Genomic DNA, 25,725 nt, shown 5'->3' on the forward strand with positions numbered 1-25,725 from the left:
TTGATAGGTTAGTTCTAAATACATTTTAAAATTTTGATGCCTGTTTTCAACTTACAGTGAGATAATATCTATATGCTTTGCCACCTACCTTATTTACTTTCCAACAACCAGAATATTTCACTGTAATGTTTACATCTTATATGTAACATGAATGATCACCATATGTGCACAAAAATTCTTATCTGATAAAAAGCTATGTGGCTGTTTTTAATGATCTTATCAGCTTGATGAAATATATCCTCTCACAGCTAATAACTGCTCTGCCTTAAGTGATTCCTTCCTAGTAAAACTTACATAATCCATAGCATGACTTACACCTTTAGATTCTCTAGCCAAAGTTATGAAAATAATATTCAGGAGCCAGTTCTGCACTTCTACTACATAACTATTCAGTTGAGATAATTATAGAATTGCAGAGTTTCTGCATTGGAAGAAACTTGGTGGCATCATGTCTGTGCGTCCAGACGTGGGGCACGGTGAGGCCCTGCGAGGTTGGGTGCCTTCGTCAAAGTTACGTAGCCCCTTTGAGGGGAAGCTGTGACTCAGCCCTGCGGCTTCTGAGTCTCGGTTCAGTGTTGACTGCACCTTCCCACCTTAATTCGTTTTATAGCAGAGGTACCTGATGAACATCCTTAGGAAGAAGATGCCGAAGGACTCACGTCGTATAATGAAACGCCTTCTTGTAGCTTAGAGTTTTGGGGTATCTTTTATAGGTCAAGTCAGTCAAAATCTTGTTTAAAGTACTCTTTGTGGTTGGGAGATAGATGACACAAAGTACCGTCTCTGAGAGGCTGGCACACCCATTAGTGTAAGCTGCAATGATGCTGCAGAGAGCTTTTGATTTAGTTAATGAAAAAGGGGCAGAGTTCAAGTTAAGGAAATGAAAGACAAGCAAGCATGCTTATTTTCCACAGCATCTATAATATTCTATTGATTCTACTTAAACATTTCTTGCATTTGTTCCAATGTTGATAAGTTTCTACTTCCCAATTCCAAAAGTTATTAACTGCTATCTTAAGTGATCTATTAGAAATGCAAAAAGAACTTGTCTATCACAATTACCAAAGAAATGTAAAACACGGATACTTTAGTATCAGTGGGGAGTAGGGAAAAGTTTAGTATCAAAAACACTAAAATTACTAAGGATAATAAATCAATACTACCAAACAGAGATCTTGAGAATCTGAAATATAATACTCTTTCAAGATCAAGGAGAACAATTAACTCTTCAGTTAAATAATATTGTCATAAAGCATGCCTGTGCAGAGAGGAATAGCAGGTGAAATTTAGCGCTCAGAAGTTGCCTCTAAAATCTTGATGCATGCAATCAGTCTTCCTTACAGAAGCAAAAGGCTTATCTGAGTGAAAATATGCAGGTGGCCCAAAGAAGTGTAACAAGAGGTCTACACCGATGATTCTTGATTTCTATTAAAGCTTGAGTCAGAGTGTTCCCTCTTCCTTTAGTAGTGTGAATAAACAGTGATCATTGTAACAGGGCATTGCAATTTTATTTGGAGTTTTTCGGTTACAAATATTTTTCAAAAATTGTCATCTTGTACTCTGTCTCCCAAGCTCAGAGAATGGAATGTTCTACCACTGTTCCCTTCCAGGCTTGGGCTGTGTGCCCTTTGGCAGTGTCAGGCTCCTGCACTGCTTTTTTTTTTTTTTTTTTTTTTTTTTTTTTTATTTAAACATCTTTATTGAAGTATAATTGCCTTACAATAGTGTGTTAGCTTCTGCTTTATAACAAAGTGAATCAGTTATACATATACAATATGTTCCCATTTCTCTTCCCTCTTGCATCTCCCTCCCTCCCACCCTCCCTCCTGCACTGCTTTTGAAGTTCATAGAAACGTGAACTCCAGAAGAACGGCGCCTGCCAGGCCAACTATACAACGATGTGTTCCCTTATCTCCCCAGCTTGGCTGCCCTCTGCACTTTAGAGCTGATGTTCACGTGAGTCCTGTATAACGCTGCTGCCTGAGAGTAGGGCGGAAATCATTTTCCAAACTTATGTTGTAGCACCACTGCTGACATTCCTGGGAGACTGAGGTGCAGCCAACTATAGGTATTTGGCTTTATTTGCTTGGAAAAAAATACGTACAATTTCCTAACAATCCTCTTCTATCTTTCCACTTATTTTTTCGTAACTGTTTTGACTGAATTGTTCTGTCACTTGACAATTGATGGATTTAAGTCTAGTCTAATCTAACCTATCTTACTTTATTCTTTAAATAGACTTTTCTAATTGAATTGGCAGTAGTTTGGTGAATTGACTAACCTGATCTTTATTCCTCTAAGGATCTGGCATTAGGAGCTGCCTTACCTCTTTCAAGGGTGGGACCCTCGCTATGCATGATGCTTATCTGGAAAGAACTTCACGCCCTGGGCACTGAAGAGTTGGAGGAAAGTAATATTATATCCAAAATGCCGTGTTTACTTTAAAGAAATAGGTCACCTAGGATGGACCTAGAGTCTGTCATACAGAGTGAAGTAAGTCAGAAAGAGAAAAACAAATACCATATGCTAACATATATATATGGAATCTAAAAAAAAAAAATGGTTCTGAAGAACCTAGGGGCAGGACAGGAATAAAGACGCAGACATAGAGAATGGACTTGAGGACACGGGGAGGGGGAAGGGTAAGCTGGGACGAAGTGAGAGAGTGGCATGGACATATATACACTACCAAATGTAAAATAGATAGCTAGTGGGAAGCAGCTGCATAGCACAGGGAGATCAGCTCGGTGCTTTGTGACCACCTAGAGGGGTGGGATAGGGAGTGTGGGAGGGAGATGCAAGAGGGAGGGGATATGGGGATATGTGTATACGTATAGCTGATTCACTTTGTTATACAGCAGCAACTAACACAACAATGTAAACAATTATACTCCAATAAAGATGTTAAAAAAAAACAAAAAAAAAATAGGTCACCTAAATGTTCCCTTCCTGGACTGTAGGAATGTCTTGATAATTCCAGAAAGGGTTTGTCGTAATGGCTTGGTTTTCTTCATTTTTCTTTAGCCATTTCTTACCGGAAAAAATTCTTATGATTTAAATATTTTATAATTAGTTGCAGTGTAATCTTGACATAGCTAACATTCCTCCACCTTGAAACAAACTCACAGGGAAATAACTGTTTAAAAGAAATGGGCTTGATCAGCTTTACTTCCCTACAAATGTAGAACCCATTTGCACTGGGAATTTTGACAGCAATCTGCCTGATTTAAGTATAAGTAAAAGAAAATAGAAAAATAATTTTATTTCTGATTATGCATCTTAGAATTATTGCAGCATATTTTCTGAATTAGATTATGTCTCTGATGTCATTTACATTTAATTCAACCAGATTACACCCTGCTTCTCTATGGCATTTGTTCCCTCAAGCATGGAGAGTCCTTTGAAGTCACCAGAGGCTGAACTCATAGAACTGCCTTTGCTGGAAGGGGTTTAAAAATGGAGTGAATCCCCTGTAGAAAGTCCAACAACTGACATAGGAGGCAAGGCTTCAAGTTTGTATTTCTTTCCCAGGCCTTTAAATTCTACTTACCATTAAAATGATCAAAAGGCAAATATTCCTGAAAAGGAGCCAATCCATTCCTCCAGTTCTCTCTTGCACAGGAACCCCAGTGAGATTTGATTTTAGTATTGGTCCTCTGGGTCCCGAATTTGGCTCTTCAGCAAGATGTGCTTCGAGATGCCCTTCTAGGGGGGCCTGGGCGATAACTCTGCTGCTGTCTGGGCAGAGGAACGAAGATGTTCTATAATGGCTCTGTTTCCCCACCTCGAGCTCCTGCGCTGGTCTGGAAGGCTGGCATTGCTTGGGCTCTGGGTCAGAGCATAGACAGACCTTGATTCTTATTGCAATGCAACCCTTTGTTGGACACCAAAGAAAAATCTTACAGAGTGAGGACAAGATTTACAGGGAAGATACCCAATGAATAATAAATTACTCACGACATGAAAAATAATTAAAATGTTAGGGCCTGTCATCATGCTGAATAAAATTAGTAGGCTTCTTACTGCCAACATTGTAAAAGCAAAATTACATATACTGACACACACACACATGTCCACTACAGAAGCAACTTCAAGGACTTGACACTCTGAGCAGAGGATATTGTGAAAAGGCACCAGGCCTAAGTACGGTGTAGGGAGAAAGACAGAATAATGAAACTCTCATCTCTTAATTCTGGTGATTCCTGCTTCCCTCCTTAAGAAGTCCTATAGTTGAGCTGCATTCTTCAATTTTAAAGATCTTCTAAAAATAAGGTTAAGACAAAGAAACTCTGATTTCACTAGTATATTTGTTTCCACATTTTAGCAACTTTTTTCCTCAATATACAGTCAAACCAGTGTGGTATAACATTAACTAAATTGTTTTAAGGTAACCACAATACAGAGTGTGTTCACTCCTCATGGCATTTCCACTGATAAAAAAGTACATAATATGGGTGAGGAACACCTTTAAACCTTCATAAATATATTTATTGAGAAGAAGCTGAAATTGGAAACCTGAGAATTTAAGGGGAAAAGACCAGAGCAGCATCTGGATATTTCTGAAAATCATTTTCCCTTTTTCATTTTTCTCTTCTCCTTTGTTTGTCTGGGTTTAGTATACGCATAGTTTTCTCATGAAAAAATTTCATGCTGAAAAATAAAAAATTTCAGGCTGGCAGCAACACTCACAAACATAAAAAAGAAAATGTAGTTAAATGTTCTCTAATTGCTAATAGGTGTTGGTTGGAGAATTTTAAAGGGAGACCACATCTTGCCTTCACTACCCCATCCCTGCAATTCAGAAACAAGGCAGGTCTATCCCTAGTCAGGGAATGTATTCCAAATAACACTTAGTTCCTCTAGAACCTTAGTTTAGCATTTTTGCAAGCATAGGAAAGAATCTAGGCAATTGGAGGACTGGCATAGTATTCTAAAATGAAGAGAAATGAATTATATGTTAAAGATATTTATGGGACAGAGAGCAAGAAATTATACTTAAGCAATGGGGAAAAAATGAATTGTTATGATGAGGCAGTATTTGGATATATCTGCCTAAGCCAAACCATATATTTGGGGATATCTGCCTAATTCAAAAATGTATAAGCTGACCTGATAAATCATGTATATGGTTCACGTTTTAAAATGCATCTTTAGGTGGTCCTCCAGATTGTCTAGAACTAATACACATACATTCATGGGGTGGATATTAACCCACTATTTCATTGTATGCTAGATTAGTCTTTAAACCAAGAGTTACGGAAACCTATGCTTGAGTAAATAGGCATTTAAAACATTCCCTTGTAACTGTTTATATCCAACTGAGCTTCCATCCTTCTTTGTTTTCACAAGTTTTTGTCCAGAGGTTTGAAATGTGACAACTGTATCTACCATAAAAATTTTCTTTTATAGCTAGGTCAGAGCAGCATTAAATTATTTTTACTCTTCGAGATATATCCTCTATCAATGGTGCCAGTGAGCTTTGGGCAAAGATATTATGAAAATGGTGTCAGGACAAAGTTTTACATCAAATTATCACAGTTTAGGGTTACTGGTGGATATTCTTTAAGTATCTAAGGGCAGCTTAATCTCTTGAAAACAGGTGTTAGAGGAAAGAAAATTTAAAAAATATTTATGGTCCCAAACTATGTCAAATGCTACAGGCAAGGAGGTTCTAGAGTTGACTCAAGCAAAAGGGTTTTCATTAGCATGGGCCTGGAGGGATGGATAAAACGTAAACAAAGCTGCCTCGGTTTTGACCTGGAGTAGTTACTGTGAATACATGTCTGTTCACCTTGAGATAATGGCATTGAAGATAAACAACCTGTCTCCTCATTAAATCCAGTTTATGTATGGCAACAAGGGTTCTGGCAAACCAGGTTATTTAGTGGGTGTTAGAAATCATGGAATTCAACATCAGTTTCCTGAAGAGTTATGCTAATGACATAAGGATGATATTAGTTTACACCCTAAAATCATATTTACCCACAGACAGAAGCACCTTGTTGGTTCTCTGTGACTTCATGCCCTTGGTGTGGGATGTATTCCAAATAAGGGCAGAATGAGTAGTGTGGCTTCTAGCTCTGTATTAATTAAGGTGCATTACTTACATACTTACTGCATACTTACTACATACTCATTCCCCAAAATGTCACTGTAGTTCACCCCTGACTCTTGATCATGACAGCAGTGGCAGCGGTTCCACAATATGGTAATTACTTAGATGTCACTCTGGCTACTTTGATGACACTGGCAGTGTCCTGCTCTGGCAAAGCTGTAATGTATATATATATATAGTATATATATAGTTTGCTTTTGGTGTAGTTATGCATCTAGCAGACTCTGAATGGGATCTGGGCTCAGGTTGTTTTGGAAGAAATCCAGATATAGGAAGGTCAAAAGCTAGACAGTGTTTTTAGAAATATATTTCTTGGGCCACTTGCAAAATCGTATGGTCCAGTACGTAACAAGAGCAGATTTCTCGGCGCCAGATTTATTGAATCAGAATCTCTGGAGGCGGGAACTAGAATTATTTATTCTTAACAAGCTTTCTAGGTAATTCTGGAGTTGCAGGCTGAAGTTTAAGAGCTACTGAGCCATGGTAATTAACCTGGGCCTATGGGTAACCCGAAACGGCAGCAGGTAAACATGGACATTTTTCTAACATGATAAGATTAGCACCTCTTCATGGGAGGGAAGCGGTACTGGCTATTAGTGTTTCTTTTTATGTGAAAAGCTTGCTTCCTTTTTCCTTTTTCCCATTGTGTTACTGAGGTCTTAATTATAGATTTATAAACACTCTTCTTATGTAAGGGAAATTAACCTCTGTCATATGCGTTGCAACTATTTTTATTTATTTTTTTCTCTTTTAAGTTTGTTTTGGATATTTTTTTAATTTTGCGATTGAGAATGATTATATTTTTACATAGAATAGGCTGTTATAAACAATCCTGCTATCTCTTAGTACCCTATTGCTGCTCTAATAAGTTATCACAAACAGTGACTGAAAACTACACCAATTCATAATCTTACATCTCTGATGGTCAGAAGTCCAAAATAAGTCTCATGGGGCTAAAATAAAGGTGTCAGCAGGGCTGCAATTCTAGACGCTCTGGAGAAGAATTGTTTCCTTGCCTTTTCCAGCTTCTAGTGGATGCCTTCAGTTCTTTGGTTCATGGCCCCCTTCCAGCAATCCTATCATCTTTGCCTCTTTTCTCACATCTCCTTTATATCAGTACATGTACCCAGTTTCCCTGGGACGTATACAAGGAGCAGAATTTCTGGGTCATAAGTTAATTTTCTTTAACTTGTTTTCCCAAGTGGCTATACTGACCTGGGCTGAGTTCCCATCATCAGTTTCGGAGAGTTTGCTTTGCTCACCCATACAGAAAGCAAAAGCATTGTCAGACTTTTAAACTTTATCCAATTTTCAGGGTGGGTACCTGTATCTCCTATGCATTTCTCTGATTGTTGTTGAGTTTAATATCTTTGAGTATGTTTATTGTCCATTTGGATTTTTTCTTTTGTTAAAGGCATGTTGAAGGTTTTTTTCTCCATTTTTAATCAGACTGTGCCTCTTAAAAAATTGATTTGTTGTTCTTTACATTACACATCTTGTGTGTCAGTGTTGGATACATGCATTGCAAATATTTTTCACTCATTCTGTGGCTTGGCTTTTTACTTTTTAAGATGATATAATGTATAGAAATTTTTATTTTTGAAATTGTCAAGTTTATCAGTCTTTTCTTTTATGGTTAGTGCTCTTGCGTCTTAAGAAAGCTTTTCACACACTTATAAGATATTGCCTTTCAAAGTTAAGTTCCTAAATCATCTGGAGATGATTTTTGTAAATGATATGGGATCGATTTCATCTTTATTTTTTATATGTGTACCTTAATGTCCAGGCACATTCATTAAAAAGAGCCTGCTTTCTGCACTTTCTGTAGTACCAATTATAATAAATCTAAGAGTGTACATAAAATATATAATATACAAATAAAAATTTAAATAAATAAAATATTGAAAAATAATAGTGTGCATAAAAGTGTATATCTGTTTGTAAGCTCTGTCTCTCCCTCTTTTTCCTTTTGTCTATTCATCTATTCTTATGTTAGTTCTAAGCTGTTTTAATTGCATAGCTTTGTTCTATTCAAGAGTGTTTTGGCTGTTCTTGGCCAATAGCATTTCCTGTACACTTTAGAACCAAGTGTTTCACAAACAAACTGCAATTTTGATCAGGATTGTATAATATTTTAACAGAAATTAGAAAGAATTGTCAAAATTTCAATTTTGAGTCATGTATCGGAATATACAAACAAGGAGATTTCTTTATATTTTTAGGTTTTATTTAATGAAGTTTTATTTTTTCATTATTAAAGTCTTACAGAGACCTTTTAAAGGTTATTCCTTGGTAGTAGTATAATAATATAATGATATATTTTCTTTAATTACAATTTCTAACACATTTTCTCACATATAGAAGTACAATTGATTTTGGCCTTCTGATATTTGTATCCAGCAATTTTGCTAAACCCTTATTTTTAATTTGAATGATATATCTGAAGAGTCTTTTGGATTTTTAACTACACAATCATTTAATCTGACAATAATGATAGTTTTGTTTCTTTTTTGCCAATCCCATAACCTTTCCCCCCTACTTTTGTACCATCAGCAAAATATTAAACAAAACTTTGATAGTGAACATCACTATTTTATTTCTCTATTTCATAGAGAAAGTTTGTACCATTAAGTATGATATTTATTTTGGGGATTTTATAGATAGTCTGCATAAAGTTAAGAAAGTCTCCTCTACTCTTAATTTACTACGAGCATATGTTTTACTAAACATGTCCTATATATTGGGAAGATTATATAATTTTTCTCACTTAATTTGTTTCTGTGGTGTATTACATGGATTGAATTTTCTAATGTTAACCCAGCCTTGTGTTTTCAGTTATAAACCCAGATTTGGTCATCATCATTTTGATATAGTACTAGATTCAGTTTGTGAAGATTCTGTTTTGGAATTTTCCACCTATGTTCATGAGTGAAATTGGCATATAGTTTTCCTGTCTTATGCTAATCTTGTTGAATTTTTTGGTCAAAGTTATGCTAGCCTTCTTAAATGAGTTGAGGATTGTGATGTTTTATTCTCTTATCTAGAAGAGTTGTATTAGATTGAAATTATTTCCTCCTTGAGTGTTTGGTTCTTAAGACAGTTTGAGTAAATTGTACTTTTTACTATGAATTTCTCCATTTCATTTAAATCTTCTAATTGATTGGCAAAGTGTTGTTTATAATAGCCTCTTACTATTTTCCTAATATCTGTGGAATCTATAGTTAAGCCCTATTTTAAAGAATTCTTTATATTTTAAATTTGTGTATTCTCTTTTGTTTTGATCTAGTATAGTATACTAGGTATATGAATTTTATTGGATTTTTATTTGATAGTACATGCCTGATGATTTCAATATATGAAGTGTTTTAGGTGCTTTTCTGCATTCTGTTGTTTCTGCTGGTTTTTACTCATGAAGTTTAGTTGGATTGGTCCCTGGGTTACCTTGAATGTGCTATAGTATTCTCTTTCTTCCTTCCTCATGTCTATGGGGTCAGGAAGTAAAGATGACATCTTTAAGGAGTCTGTCTTTCAGCTTTGACTCACCTACTGACCAGTGATATGGAACGGGTTTCCTATAAGAATGTTCTCTGATAATTCTATAACTTGCCTACATCACTGAATCTTGAAAGACTGTGTCATTTACTTTTAGAGAAATCTGCACTCCACAGGAGATCTGGAGGAATATTAACTACCTCTAGAACTTCCTAGTTTTGGTCCACATTTCAGTGTACTTAGCAGACATTGTGTGTGTGCGTGTGTTTGCTTTTTGAAGGTGGGTTGTTATGTTCAACTATTATTTTATTTATTGTTATTTTATTTCATAAAGTTGAGTAGAGTAAAAATATCTTGACTCAACTATCATTAATTGGAAGTCTTCATTGTCTTCATTTTTAACACATTTGTTAGTTTTTATTGTATAGAAGTTAAAATATATTTTTATTTTATTTATTTAAGGTGTCTTATCTCTAATTAGAGCATCTTGTTTGTCAAGCATGTAGAATTATCTATTTACAGTTAAGATCAATGTGCTATGCCAGTGTGGCATATTGAAATGGATAAAGATTTAGATATGGTTCAGATTCCAGGAATTTCACTAACTGGGTTTGTTTCCATGAGTGAGTTAATTTATCTCTGTAAATAGCAAATTCCTTATCTATTTTCTTCCCTGGAAGATTTTGGGACATTAAATTAGATACATTTTAATAGAAAAAACTAGCACATAGTGCATTCTCTTTGAGTAGTATTCTTTCTTTCATAATTTATAGAGTGTATATATTTTTAACAGACTTGCCATTTATTAAAACCTCTGGCATTAGGTGTAGATATAAGTTATTTTTTCTATATACTAGTATTCAGTTTTTACTGTTAGTCATTAAATATGATTTTCTTATTGTTTGCTACTCTAGTTTATAACACATTCATTTCTGACAATTTTGTATCTGTGTTTAAAATTTTATTCTATTTAATTGATTTTTAATCCTCATTTTGGTTTTAATAATTTTTAAAATACATTATATATCTTAAAAAATATGGCTTATTATCCTTACTTTGCAAATAAGAATGTTTTAGAAGGAAAGCTTTTGGGTTGTTAGTGATGAGTGTTACAAAGAGAAGTCCAGCCAGTTAGTCACCCAAATGGGACCTATTAATTACTTAACTTGGCCTGAACTCCCCATTGCATGGTTTACATCTGAGTTTTCTAGGCTCACATTTATTTTTGTCTTTATATTGAAAACAGATCAGTTTTCCTGGTGACTGATGCTCAATAATCATGTTTATAGATGATTTATAAAGTAGAATATTAATTTATGAGTTTGCAGTGGGGGGGATTTTTCCATGGTGGGATAACTGTAAAGTTAATATTTTCTCTCCAGATGCCCTCTACTTGCCCTAGCCAGCAAGGTACCAACCCCCAAATTGTTTATTGATCATGAATAGAGAGCAAAGATGGATAGATATTTTGACATGCCCTTCATCTAAGCTGCAGGGGTGTCTAGCAAAATATTCTTCCCCTGTGAGAAGGAATATCTTTATTTACCCTCCCAGAGAACAGCATGTGAAAAGGTCTGAACTTACATATATTTGATTTCATCTATCAGGTGATAGTTGATACGATTTGTTAATCTCATAGGGTCCTGGAAGCACTTTTCTATTGCTACCATGATCGTTGTCATTTGAAGAAAGCTACATTCTCATTCCAATATTTTTGGACTCATTTTTCAAATACTTGGAAAATATTTAGTTATATTTGGAAATAAACTATTTTTCTTTAGGTAACCATTTAATTCTAACTACATACTAGTAAGGTCTAAATTTTTATATACCTAGTCTTTTTTAAGACATTTGGTAAAGATACATTTTACAATCTAAGAAAATTAAATTATATTGTCCCTCATTTTAAAGAGGCATCATTATGCCAAAGAATAACTTCGAAAGAGAAGTTCTATTGGGAATGGCGGGAATTTGAGAAGCACTATGATGTAATCTAGGGGCTCAGTTCTCACATAGAATGCCAAGGCAAGAATGGATTTTAGAACCGAGGCGTGAATGGATTGCATTTATTCATGTATCCAGCAAATAATTTTTCAATTTCTGCTTGTCACTGTGTTGACCTCTCTGCATCATACACTAATTCAAACTTTTTTATTTAATTGCTTCCATATTCAAATAATGACAATAGAATTTTTGAGGTACCTTTTTCAATTTTTGCAATAATATGTCTTAGAAACAGGGTGAACTGTATTGTTGTTGTTAGAAATAAGCTATTAAAGTGTTTGGGCTATGTATACAAAAAATAATGACTTTGACTCATAGCCCTTGTTTTTTGGCAGTAAATAGACATCAAACCCAATTATCTATCAAGGTCACTCCTAAATGTGTAACAGTAAAGCTAAGTCATGTGTTATAGGAGAATGATTATATGTCTAAACACTTTACAGAGAGAAGCATCTAATTAACATAAATGATATAATATCATAAAGGTACAAATTAATGACAAGGGGAACCTGAAGACGTTCTTATTTTATACCATTGGGTTTCGTTATCCAATCTATCCATCCATTCTTATTTACAGTGGAATGTTCAAGAAAGGCCTGTCAAGTCAGAAAAATCTGAGGTTCTATGTCACATATTTCATCAGAGAATGCTCTGTAGAGCATACCAGTGGTTGTAGCAAATCCTTTCGGTACCATCTCCATATTTTGCCCTTATCACTTCAGTGTCCACATGCCCGATTTCTAACTGCCAGCTCCTGTGTTTCTTCATTTCGTTGGTGCCATAGTCACTTTACCCACTTGTGCAGCAAGCACAGGGAATTCTGTGCCCAGAGGCGGTTCTTAATTACTAATTGATGGTAGCCGTTGTCTGAATACAGAATCACCTTCATTTCTGGGACGATTTAGCTCTATGGTGCAAGTACCATACCAGCTCCTAGGAAGGGTTTTCCCTTCCCAGGAGCGCTGAGCTTCAGTTGTCCATGGTGGTAACTGGTTTTTAATGGCTGCGTCCCCTTCCCTCTTTCATCTCCCCATTTACTACCAGTGGTTTCTTCACCTCCATCCCTTCCCCCCAGATTGCGCTCACATCCTGTCTCAGGGTCTATTTCTGGGTGAATCCAACTGAACATGTGATCAAAACCAACTGAGAAGCCTGGGTCAGTAATTTATCAAGCAGAAACTAGCATACATTTTGAAAAAGATATCTATTAATTTGAATGCAGCAAAGTATTTTCCTTTGAAAAATGTGACCAGTTACATTCTGGGTCCAACCAGATATGAACTTTGATAAGAATTGGAGTCTGATATTTTGAGCAATTGCGGGAAAGTTCTTGAGGCAGGGGCTTTCCTCCCTAGGTTTAAGGAGGATGGCTGGGACCACACAGGCACAGAGCAGACCGGGATATTCCAAGTTTGGTATAATTAAGCTTTGTTTGTAAAATTAGGAAAAGTAGGTCTCCCAGAGTCAGCTGGAGAGTTTGTCAGTCAGTTTGTCTTATTTGAACACAATCACCAAGTACTTGCCCAGAAACTGGCATCTGTTTCAAACTTTTTAACGTCAATTTAATATTCTCCATTTGTATTTACTATGCTTGAGTTGTTTCAAGTGAGATTTTTATATATTATAAAAAGAATGAGATCTTTTATGTTTTATTTTTTGGCCACCAGCATGTGGCATGTGGGATCTTAGTTCCCCCGACCAGGGATCGAACCCACGACCCCTGCATTGGAAGGCAAAGTCTTAACCACTGGACCGCCAGGGAAGTCCCTATAGTAAGATTTTAATTTAATCTATTGCTCAGTGCCCTTTTTCCAATTTCTTTTTGCATGTTGCTATTAAACTATCTAGGGCTTTTGGTTTATTTTTGTCACTTGTTTTGCTACCAAATTGTATGGTCAAACCAGGTAATAGGTCTCTCTCATAAGAGAGCTAGCAACCGGTGATCTTTTAAAAATACAATTCTGAGCAGAGCACTCCTCTGTCCAAGCTTTCCAGTGGCTCTCCATTTCACTGAGAATGTCAGAATTCTTACAGTGACTTGCAAGGTCGAACTCCATCTCATCCCTTGTTACTTCTCGGACTTCATTTCTTATTGCTTTCCTTCTTTCACTGCCACATGTAGGTCTCCTTCTTCTTCCTTGAATACCCCAAGCACATGCCTACCTCAGAATTTTTGCAGTTTTGTAGTCCTCTCTGCCTGAAGTGCCCTGTACCCAGATAGCCACATGGCTTGTTCCTGAATGTTCTTCAGGTGTCTGCTCAAATATTGCCTTATAACTAACTCTGCCTCAATTACCTTATATAAAAGAGTATCCCTCCCATCCTGCACTCCCTAGCCTAAGTTGCCCTGCTTTTTCTCTTGACCATTTTTGCCATCTAACATACTATACACTTGTTCATTGTCAGAACGCCCGTCCCATCTTGAACATAAACTCCATGAGGAGCTTTGTTCACTACCATATCATCACTGCTTGGCAAAACTATTAGGCATTTAATAACCATCTGTGGAATGAATCAATGAATGAATCAATGAATGAACAATTTGGACAAGGAAAGAATTTATGAGGAAATGATACTTAAATTGCTACATAAATGATGAAAGGATGCAACCATATGAAAATGAGGAGGGAAATGTTCCATGCAGAGTGAATACCAGTTGCAAAGGCCAAAGTATTTCCTCAATCCATTTCCTCTCACGTTCTCTATTATAGCTATTATAGTCCAAGCCACCATCGTCTACCCACCACCATCCTTTATGCCAGATCAGGCAGGTCCCTGTAGGCTGTTCTAAGACATGCAATGAAAATCCATTGAAATTCTTAAAATAGGGGATTGACTTAATCTAACTTATATTTTAGAAGGCCACATAGGCTCATCTGTAGAAAATTGTTTAAATGAGTCCAGTATGGAAGTAGAGAGACTACTTAAGAGGTAGTTCTGGTAGGGTGGCAGATGGGGTTGGAAACTATTTGATAGCTTGAGATATATTCTGGTTATAAAATCAACAGGGCTTACTAATGGATTAAATGTGAGGGGTGAGGGAAAGGATAAAAATCAACGGACTACTTAGATTCTGCGTTGAGCACTGGGTCAATGTAGTCATATTTACTGGGATGAAGGATATTAGAGGATAAATTATAAGCTTTAATCCCGAACAGTTAAAAAGGGGCTTGGATGAGTTATCATAGAGATAATGTAGAGTGTTAACAGGAGAGGTCTTGGGACAAACTTTAGGGGAATATTACCATTTAAAGATTGGGTAGTTGGGGAATAAACAAGAAATAATAAGAGAGAGAGTGACCAATGAAATATAATCAATATCCCTAGAGGATGGTGTTATAAAAGCCACGAAAGAAGAATGTTTCAAGGAAGAGAGAACAGTTACTCTTTTCAGATTCTTTACAACAAATAAGAAAGGCCAGAACAGAAAAGTAGACCTTGTATTTGACGTTGTATAGGTCTTAGACAAATTTGACCAGGGCCATTCTAATGGGCTGATGGGTGAATGTTGTAGTCTCATGGGACATGGTAAAGAAAGGAAAGCACGTGTACATGAGTCTTAAGAAATTTGGTGAAATAAACAAAGAAAAAATGAGACAGTAGCCACAGGGAAGGGTGCTGATGGAAGTGTTCTGGGGTGGGGGAGAGAGCAAGAGAGGGAGATACAGAGAGATAGGCAGAGGGAGAGGGAGAGAGAGAGAGAGAGAACGAGAATAGGAAAGAGAGTGTTAAGGAAGGAGCGAAGTCCTTGAGCTTAAATGGGGAATTGTCTTTTTATATGAGTAGGACACTCCATTGCAATACGGTGGGGGGATAATATGGGTGTCAAGGGTGGCTGTGCAGGTTTGGCAGAAGAAGATGCGTGGATTTGAGATTGATGACTTTTATTTTCTCAGTGAACAATAGGGTTAGGTCATCAACTGAGAATAAGGAGGGAAGAGGAGGTGTGGGAGTGTTGAGGACAGAGACAGTATGGAATAGTAATCTAGTGTAATGAGATGAGAAGCCTCTCACAGAATCAGCTAGGATTAGGGAAGCATTTGATGTTAACCTGAGATCTGAAATCGATTATTTAAAATGAAAAAAGTCAACTCACTTGAATCATTTGTTTAGCTGTTGATGTGCAGACAGAAATGCGGGGGTAAAAGATTTGGGATATGAAAGGGGGCTCAGGGCAAGGAGGTAGAAGGTATGCTCCAAGAGGTGACAGTAGTTGGACTCATGAAGTTTGATTAGACAAGGAGGGAAGTGAAGCTGACAGATACTGAGAAAGCGGTGCGAGTCCAAAGAATGGAAGCTTTGATGAAGTGAAGGAATTGCAACAATCGGCATTCATAAGCAAGTGAGATGGAAGGATAGGAGGAAGTGAAACGGAGGCATCCAATGTCCTGCCATGCTGGGTTATGAAAAAGAAGCAAGTGACTGAGGTGGCTGGGGGAATGGAGGCACAAGAGCTGAGAATATGGGATGCTGAGTGCCTCGTCCACGGAGTTGGAGAAGCCACAGAAGACTGTGAGCCAGAATACAAGAGTCTTTAGTAAAAGTGGGGACATTATTAAGAGGTCAGGAAATGGCACAAGGAGAAGAGTGGGAGGGGGATATAAGCAGATCGCATGTGTCTGAAAAGGGGAAGGTTTTGTGCACGAGGAAGATGATAATGTTCTGAAGGTGACATTGGAGAGCAAACAGGAGATGCACCCCAATAAAGAGGAAAGTGTTTGATTTTAAAAGCAAATAAGAAGAAAAGCCATTTAAAAGAAATAAAATGCTGGTGTAAACAAAAAAATTAGAATATGAAAGAGAAAAATGTGAAAGCATAAAGATGCTAAAAGTATCAAATAAAAGCTTAAAATGCACGTTATTGATCATTTACTTATTTGCATGAGGCTGCTTAAGGCTGTATTCTGACATTACTAAGCAGCACTCTGGAGAGCAGTTTCCCCGGTAAACATGAGAAAAAACGATTTAGGAAACAGAAAATGAAAAATCTTAACAGTGTGAAAATAAAATAACGACTTCTATGGACTAAAAATAATAACTAGATTTGATAATCTCTCATTATTCCTTATATTCTAAGACCCATCCCCACCTTGCAATTCAGAAAAGATAATGAAGGCATATTAAGCATTTTATTGCTGTAAACGTAACTCTTTAGAAATTACAGACCGACTTAAAATAGCCAACAGATGACCAAGCAAGGAGCTAGCACCCAAATAATCCAAGAGTTTTTATACTGAAACTTGAAGGAAAGCACCTTGTTGTAAATATCACCCAAGATGAATATTAAAGTCTAAAAATACTCATAAAATAGCGAAAGAAAAATAGGTTAGACTAAGTACAGCTTGATGACAGTGTTTAGTAATTCAAATATAACTAAATGGAGGAATATAGACACCTAAACAAAAGATTATTCATTGTTTTAAAATTATTTGATGGAGAACAGGTTGATCCATTTATGCTTTTGTCCTAACATGAATTGAATAATCTGGAACTGGAAGACAGATTCTGTTTCATGGATACTAATAATCTATATGGACCGGTGTATTCTAGTGCAATGTGAAATAGGTCTTACAAACACCAGAAGTCCCCTCAAAGGTTGGAATTGATTAAATAGGCATGGGGAAATGTGGCAATACTTTCAAACGTTTGTTTTGGGCTTCAAATGTCTTTCTGAAAAAGCCAGGGCCATTTTAGCCAAGATTATAACACCTTTAAACTCCTGCTAAAGTCAAAGACTGTCATATGTGTTATACACTGGCTGACATTCAAATGTTGGTATAAATTCAGAAATGAATTGTGTCTATAACTAGAAACATCCAGTTAGAGTGAATATGTAATTTTTGAAGCTATATAATTAAAATTCTGTCAGAACATTATACATTGAATGAACATTATGAGGCTAAAAACTTTATATACAAATGTAGAACAGATGTCCAGATGAAGCCCTAGAAATAACCTGAAATAGATACTTTTTCTGTAAATTTTTCAGAGCAAATACATTTACATCAGGCAACATACAGAGAGGCTAATAATATGTAGCAGATGTATTTGGAATTCAATGTCAAAATTAGCTCAAGATGGTATTTTGGTTGATATTAAACAATAAAGTATTTATAATACACTAATTTTTGCCTCTAAGGACTACCTCTTTGGAAAGTGAGATGTTTTATAAATATTAAACGCTTTGTTTTCAAACTATATACACATAACAATTAAATCACTCTTTTTTCCTTCTCTTTTGTTAGGAGCAAGTTGATCTGAGACTCAGCTTGCATTCTGGGTTTGAATTATAACTATTCACTTATAAAATAATTTTCATATCTTTACATCTATGGAATGACATAAAGTATGTGAGTTAGAGTAAAGCATCTAAAGAGAAGGATTAAATTCTTCCTAAAGGCTGTTCATTAAAAAAAAATTACATGCCTTTAAATGACTGTTAGAATGGTTGCTGTCTTAAAAAGGTAATTTTGTTTTTGTTTTTGTTTTTGTTTTTGTTTTTAAACATCTTTATTGAAGTATAATTGCCTTACAATGGTGTGTTAGCTTCTGCTTTATAACAAAGTGAATCAGTTATGCATATACAATATGTTCCCATTTCTCTTCCCTCTTGCATCTCCCTCCCTCCCACCCTCCCCATCCCACCACTCTAGGTGGTCACAAAGCACCTAGCTGATCTCCCTGTGCTATGCGGCTGCTTCCCACTAGCTATCTATTTTATGTTTGATAGTGTATATATGTCCATGACACTCTCTTACCCTGTCACATCTCACCCCACCCCCTCCCCACATCCTCAAGTCCATTCTCTAGTAGGTCTGTGTCTTTATTCCCGTCTTGCCACTAGGTTCTTCATGGCCTTTTTTTTTTTTCCCTTAGATTCCGTATATATGTGTTAGCATACTGTATTTGTTTTTCTCTTTCTGACTTACTTCACTCTGTATGACAGACTCTAATTCCATCCACCTCATTACAAATACCTCCATTTCATTTCTTAAAAAGGTAATTTTAAAATTTAGGGATAATGAGTTAGAACATCAATGTGTAAACATGAAAAAAGTAGTCTGATTTGAAAGTATCTTCCTAGAAAGATTGATGACTAATACTGCCATTTTTTTTTCTTGTATCTCCCATAGTTTTATGTAACTAATGGATCTTAATAACAATAGTTATTAAGGATGGTTGCTCTGGCATTTGTCAGACAATCTAAAAAACATTTCTGGAAGATATCAGGAGTCTTAAGAAAACACTTCTGATGATATGTCATATCAAAGTGACAAATACTAACAAATTAATTAATAATTAGTTTTATTTCTTCAAACTCCTGGACCCAGGCATACTCAAGTATATTTCAATAAGTAGCTTTTGACTTTATTTCTGGAAAGATTACCCATTATTAATGGAACCTCCAAATGGGAGAAAGAAATAAAAGAAAGACTCCTTGTGAATGACTCTATTTACACCTCTGCATTTTGGCATGCTACAGACTATCAAAATTTTACATAGTCTACAGAGTTAAAATAAGATGTGTATTGTGGCTTTGAAAATATTGACATCATCTGCTATAACATAGAGTGAAATAGCTCTGGGTAAAATAATTCACTCGCCATCCCCCTTTGACAAGTGTTGGAAGTCCAATAACTATTCTTTGATCTTGTAACACTCTGGGAAATTTGAGTAACTGGGGGGACTAATCCTTAAGATATTTTTGCCATATCCAGTTTCACATTAGTGAGCAAATATTAACATTGAATTTAGAAAAGAGAAAAAAATTCCTCTACCATACAATAGTAAATTTACCTCTAAGAATGCTTTGATTCTATTTAGAGATTTTAACCAGGTAACAGTATGTAGCAAATTCACAGAAATGACATCATAAATAGGACATTATTAAATTTTGAAGTTAGAAAAGTATACTATATAATTTAGAAACTATCTATAAATTGCAGCATATATAATCCAAGAGTTTACTGACAAATCAAATCAGGAATGTAAAATTTAGGCTAGTGAGAAAATTCGGTTAGGAGGTGGGAGAGAGTAAGGAAATTGGATTGTCTAGTACAATTTCATTCCCATTAACACAATGTCATAAACTCTGTTAAAAGTTCCTAGTTGATCTCTTCAAAATAGCAGCAGAGGGTTATTTTAAAAAGTACTAAACTCAATTAAAACTAATAGTACGGTATTATTTACTGAACAATTCTAACTTCCCCCATTAAATATTTTACATGTGCTAAAAACTTTTTTTTATATCCCCTTAAAATATTTCCCCAAAGCGTAACTATACTGCAGGCTTTTTTTCACAGCTCAGTCTAAGTCAATTATTTTATCTTAGGAGATGTGTAATAAAGAGCTGGATATAAATGAATAACACTTACTAAAAACACAATCTGAAAATACAATGCGATTCCCATCTACTTCTTTGGAAGGTAATTCACCATGTCAGGTGTTACTTGCTTCAGCCTGAGAAGTATATTTGGCAGGTTTTCCTTCATTAAGTCAGAGTCACACTGGTAAAGGGAAAAATGCGTGTGATATCCTGCAACTTCACCAGTATGCAGTATACGTCAATATTGCATCTACCACTAAACACAAACTAGAATCAGAGAAGTCCTTGACTCCATAGGAATTATAGCTGAAGCCCCATCTCAAGATCTAGACTCAGACGATGCCAGTTCACTCCCAATCAATCTCACTATGTTCACCCTCTTATGGAATTTCCCTCCCAGGAAACATTTCCTAATTTGAAGTTTGTTTCATCTAGTGCAGTTATTAAGGTGGGAGTGCCTGGTGGCTTGTGGACTTGGCTGAGTAGCCATTTATTTTTCTTTACTGGTTAACCCTGGTCTAAATATGTGATTGGATTTTTATTTATATTATCTGCAAAACTGACAAGGCATTTGGGGCATATTTCAAATTCTTCCCACATACTTGAGCGCATATTGCACGTTTAGTTTTATTTAAATATTGCCTGAGCTACATGGCAATTCAAAACAGAGCAAGGAGAATGATGCCAATTGCCATCTTAAGGCCAGTGTTTTTATATGACCAGGTTTTATTTATTCCATGTGCTGGAGATACACTACAGGCCACACAAAAGCCAAGAAGACACTACAGGCCATCCAGGCACAAAGAAGACCCTGTCTCAAGTTTTAGTTCACGGTCATGATTCTGTTAGTATGACTAGAAGAAAAAAGTTTACAAATGCTCAGGAGAGCTCTTGCCCAACAGCACTATTTCCATCTATTTTTCTCACTGAGGTGTCTCACCTTGTTCCACAATTTTCTTAGCACCTGGTTGTGCATCATAAATCACATTGTTAGTTTTTGGGTGGTGGGAATTAAACCTAAATCACAATTACTGAGAAAAAAGCGTGCTGGGGTCCTGGCTACTTGGCATATTGTCCTGTACCGTACTTTGTGATTCGACTTTGGGCTGTGATAGGGGAGGCAGATCCTAGGGTATTGCTAAAGTGATGTTCAGAGGAGCCCCTCAAGTGGCCAATGGTGGATGTGCCCCCGATGCTGCTACTCAGGCCCCCGCCCCCTCCCAGGCTGCTCAGCCCAATGCCACCACCATTGCCCACCAGGCCACTGCTGCCTATGCCACTGCCTCCACCTAGCCCAGCTGGGCCACTAGTGCCAGTTATGCTGGAGCCTGAAACTACCTTCTCTGTCACAATCACATTGTGGGTGTTTGAGAAATCGGAGTGCACACTCAGATTGCCCACTAGGCCGGAATTTGGCCGGACTACTCTTTCTGTCACTACTACATTTGAAGACTCTCTAGGATCAGGGATGGTCAAAGTGGAGGGCAGGCTTGAACCGGGTGTTATTACCCTTTCTGTCACTATAACATTCGACCCATCTCTCAAGTCAGGCATCTCTAACATCCCATGCAGATTGGCACCAGAGATTGGGCCGACCACCCTCTCTGTCACCACCACGTTTGATGCATGTTGGTTATCGTGAACGTGGACAGAGGGCTTCAGAGTGCCCAAGGTGGTGTAAGACTCAGTTAAAGTGACATTACCATAGCCCAGAGGATCAGGAATAGGATGCTGTACCCCAGGTCCCGAGGGGTAGGTACTCTCAGAAATGATGGTGGTGGTGCCGAAATGTGGGGAGATGTGTGGGTGTCCACTACCAATGGGCTCTGTTCCCTGCAGAGGGCAGATCGGTTCAGTGCTGTCAGGTGGCCAAGAGGGATCAGGGTCTGGATATGGTTCAACTCCTTTTCCCAGGCTGATATCTGCCAACTTCTTAAATTTAGGCCCCAGTGTATCCAAAAAGCTGTCATCCAAGTCTTCTCCAATGAAGCTACAACAACCCACAGAGCCCGCAGGGGAACCTACACCTTCAATATCATATATGAGCAAACAGTCATTGGATGGGCGTGCTTCGTCTTCATCTGCATAAGCATATGCTTTCTGAATTTGTAGAAGAAAGAGAAAATGAAAGGATGAATACATTTTAAACAGTAATAGAGGTCTTTATCGTTATTTTTTCCCAGAGCTTTACCAAAAAAAATATATAAAACAAAATTCTAACATCTTCTAGAGACTGTTTAGAAATTATTATATAATTACTTGAAAGAATTTGGTTAGGAATTATTTTACCTGTAATTTGGATAATACATTTTGATATTTATTTAGATGGACTTCTTCATCTTAGTGCACTTGGGACACAAAAGCACAAAAAGAATCACATGAATGATTTTGCAACCAAGTTAGAAGGAGGTATACTTAAAAACACTGAACTTAAAGTATACCAAAATTGTGTATTTTTTTGGATTTGTTCAAATTAGGTAGTTCATAGTTGATTTGGGTTCATTCAGGATTGTGCTTTTCTTCCTCCAGATGAAGTGAATATGGTGGTTCCATGAAGATTTATTTCAGTGTGGCTTTTTAAGCAAAATAACAGGAAAATTTGACTCTGGGTCTATGCCACTTTTGGATTCAGAATTGAAGGTGACCAAAGACAGTTATTAAAAAAAGAATCTCCTCCAATTCAAAGTGAAAGCTCACAGACATGTGTACTTTTATTTCATCTCTTTTGTTTGTAATATTGGATTGCAAACTTTCAGGTTAAGCAGAAATACCTTTATTAGCAAACCAACTCATTGTGCCATTTCAGTTCAAAAATAGTTTTTGAGTCCTTACTATTTGGCAGACACTCTCTTAGGAAGTTGGCAATAAAGTAATGAACAAAACCAGATAAAGTCCCTCTCTCACAGGGCTTACATTTCAGTAGGATGAGTCAGACAAGACATAAACATATTTGTTAGGAGGTGCAGAGTAAAGGAATAGAGATGGATAGCGTTGCTCTTTCAGACAGAGCGGTCAGGGGCAGAATCTCATAAAGTGATGGTTGTTCAGAGACTAAAGTCACGGGGACAGTAAAGCAGAGAGAGTGTTCTGGGCAGAAGGAGATACAATTGCAAAAGTTGTGAGGCAGAAATGGAACTTTTCATGAAAATGATATTCATTTGTAGGGACATGGATAGAAAGTACACCTATGGATTTCAGCAACAGTCCCCTTATTATTTGCTGCTATTTGGAAGGCTTTTACTAGTATTTCAGTTCAAAATATCAGCCACCCTCTGATTAGGAGAGTTAATGACTGTATTTTAGGCCAGTGTGTAGAAGGACATAAATTTATCAGAGACAGTATCAGAGGTAGGAAATATCTGAAGGTTTAAGTATCATATGGGGTATAACCATGGGCAATTCTGTCTCCACCTGAAGATGGCAAAATTAATTCTCTCTGGTTCTTAGAATGTCCTGGAAGTGTACTATGGCTCTTGGACCCACCCTTATTGCGTGTTTACTCTGTGCTTGGAACCGAGCCAGGTACTGGCAACATAATGTAGAGCCCATGCAGACGAGGCACTAGAAACAGTGGTGGACATGTAACCAACAGATTTTAGCAATGGTATGTTCTATAAAATGTACAAACAAAGTACTACAGAGATACACATAAAGAAACATCAACGCTATTTTGGATGAGAGGAGTCACAGTAAAAACTTCAGAAAGGCAGGGGTGTTTGAACTGGATAGAAAGATGAGTGTGGATTTGTGAGAGAGAAGATCAAGTAAAAGCATTCCAGGACAAGCACAGCATAAGCAAAGACATGGAGGGCAGTAGACCAGTGTGAATAAGGCAAAGGGGCTTGGCAAGTGGGGTGGCTGGTAAGGAGTAATTGGAGGTGTGAGGGTGTGAGGGAAGAGGTCAGTGGGTTAATTGCTGTGTAAAGGAGTTTGGACTTCACGCCACAGACAAAACAGAGCTGGGAGCCACTGGTTGTTTTAAAGTGGGGGAGTAAAGTGCTCAAGTCAGAGTTTGAGAAATACTATTCAGCAGGAATATAGATTGTCAGGCGTAAAGACCAGAGGCTGGGAACCTAGTTAGGAAATGCCCACCAAAGCCCTGTTGGGAAATAGCAGGAGCCTGGGGTAGAGATATGGGTGCAGGATGGAAAGGAAGGCATGGGGATAGAGAGCTTACCTGGCAGAAGTAACTTTCCATGAAGTTCATATTCAGCTCTCCTTCTCTACATTCCCTCATAGAACTTCTTCTTAATGTTCCAGAATATTCTTGACATATCTTAGGTGCTCCTGATGTTTTAACTCCATCCACTAGTTCCAATGCTGTCGTTTTTTCTCCTCCTCCCAGATCTTGCATTTTTCTGCCACGATACTCATTTGTGTAAACCCCTAAAAGTGTTGATCAAATTAAATTTTACTTTCTCCTGTAAACTGTTTTTTCTCTAGTGTATTGTAAACTAAAAATTAGTAACTTACTGTAATGTATAGTTTCTCCATTTAAGTACGCAGTTGTGAGTGAGCAAAGAAATAAAATGAAGGTAATATGGGACTTCCCTGGTGGCACAGTGGTTAGGAATCTGCCTGCCAATGCAGGGGACACAGATTCGATCCCTGGTCCAGGAAGGAGCAACTAAGCCGGTGCGCCACAACTACTGAGCCCGCATGCCACAACTACTGAAGCCCACATGCCTAGAGCCTGTGCTCCACAACAAGAGAAGCCACCAAAATGAGAAGCCCAGGCACCGCAACAAAGAGTAGCCCCTGCTCGCCACAGCTAAATCCCGCACACAGAAATGAAGACCCAACACAGCCAAAAATAAAAATAAATAAATAAAAGTTAAAACAAAAAAAATCCCTATCTATGCCTTAGAGAGTTTGATTTCAAATTGGGGGAAAATACCCAAATTCTAAAACGTAAAAAAAAAAACAATGTAAGAATACTCAATGTATTATTAGAAGCACAGGGCCTCCAGGGCATTCAGAGAAGAGGCCATGGCTATGGTGAGGGATAGGTTTGCATGGAGACTCTGGGATTTGCACTTGATTGTGAGGGGTGAGTAGAAGTCTGTTACAAAATTCCAGGCAGGTGAGATAAGAGGATGGCCCAGACTATGGATGCGCCACGGACAGAGAAAGTGTGGACCATGGAGCAGGTGTCCTATGGCTTTCATATTTTGAAGATCTTGAGTTTAGGTACAGTGTTTCATACTTCTTACTCTGGTGCCTCTCACTGTGCTTTGTTCAAGGTTTGTAGACTTAATGAGAGAATAAATGCATAAATAAATCCTGGTGGATCTGAGGATTTGACAAGTCTTGAGAACTGACTGAGTGTCAATGAATAGGGAGATAAGAGAGTCAAAAATGAGTTTCTGCTTTTAAGGTGGAGGGTGTTGGGGTCATTAACAAAAATGGACACCTCAGGGGGAGAAATGAGTTTACAGACTAGCATCTCCAGTCTTCTGAATGTGGTCCAGTTCTATAAGTCATAAACATTCCTATGTCTTTTACATTTTGAAGAGTTCAAAGTGGAAAAGTCATGATCACAAGTTTGAAAAAGACTGAATGAAAAATAAGAGAATCAATAATATTTATTTACCTTGAAACAAGGCAAGACGGTACAATTATTTCCAAAGATATGAGTTTTTAAAATTTATTCCTCTCTTTCTTAGACTGACCTTTGTGAATTGTGGAGGCAGATGCTAGCCTCAATAAATGAGCATACATCTATTTAATAGGCCTGTACTTTAATTCAAATTAGTGGTTTTAAATAAATAACAATTGTTCTATTAGA

General features: G+C 37.1%; 1 protein-coding gene and 1 long non-coding RNA gene across 14 annotated transcripts in view; one reads left to right on the forward strand and one right to left on the reverse strand.

The window, feature by feature from the left end:
• Positions 1-25,725, reverse strand: part of DSG1 (desmoglein 1) — a 125,563-nt gene that overhangs the window by 7,007 nt on the left and 92,831 nt on the right. For 11 of the 13 annotated variants that reach the window (XM_082354200.1, XM_082354197.1, XM_082354199.1 and 8 more), the window contains 2 exons: positions 24,115-24,323; positions 18,900-22,037 (listed from right to left, as the gene is read on the reverse strand). In XM_082354200.1, coding sequence (XP_082210326.1) covers positions 20,997-22,037; positions 24,115-24,323 — 1,250 coding nt within the window. In that variant the 3' untranslated portion in view covers positions 18,900-20,996. Of the gene's footprint in view, positions 1-18,899; positions 22,038-24,114; positions 24,324-25,725 lie in introns of those variants that run through there. The other 2 variants (XM_082354192.1, XM_082354191.1) reach the window with 2 other exon arrangements.
• LOC309610880 lies at positions 1,830-18,813 on the forward strand. The gene is made up of 2 exons (XR_014234197.1): positions 1,830-18,075; positions 18,611-18,813. It is a non-coding gene; the product is annotated as an uncharacterized lncRNA (long non-coding RNA).

The sequence above is a fragment of the Balaenoptera borealis genome (assembly GCF_965194805.1).
Source record: "Balaenoptera borealis genome assembly, chromosome: 14".
Lineage (NCBI taxonomy): Eukaryota > Metazoa > Chordata > Mammalia > Artiodactyla > Balaenopteridae > Balaenoptera > Balaenoptera borealis.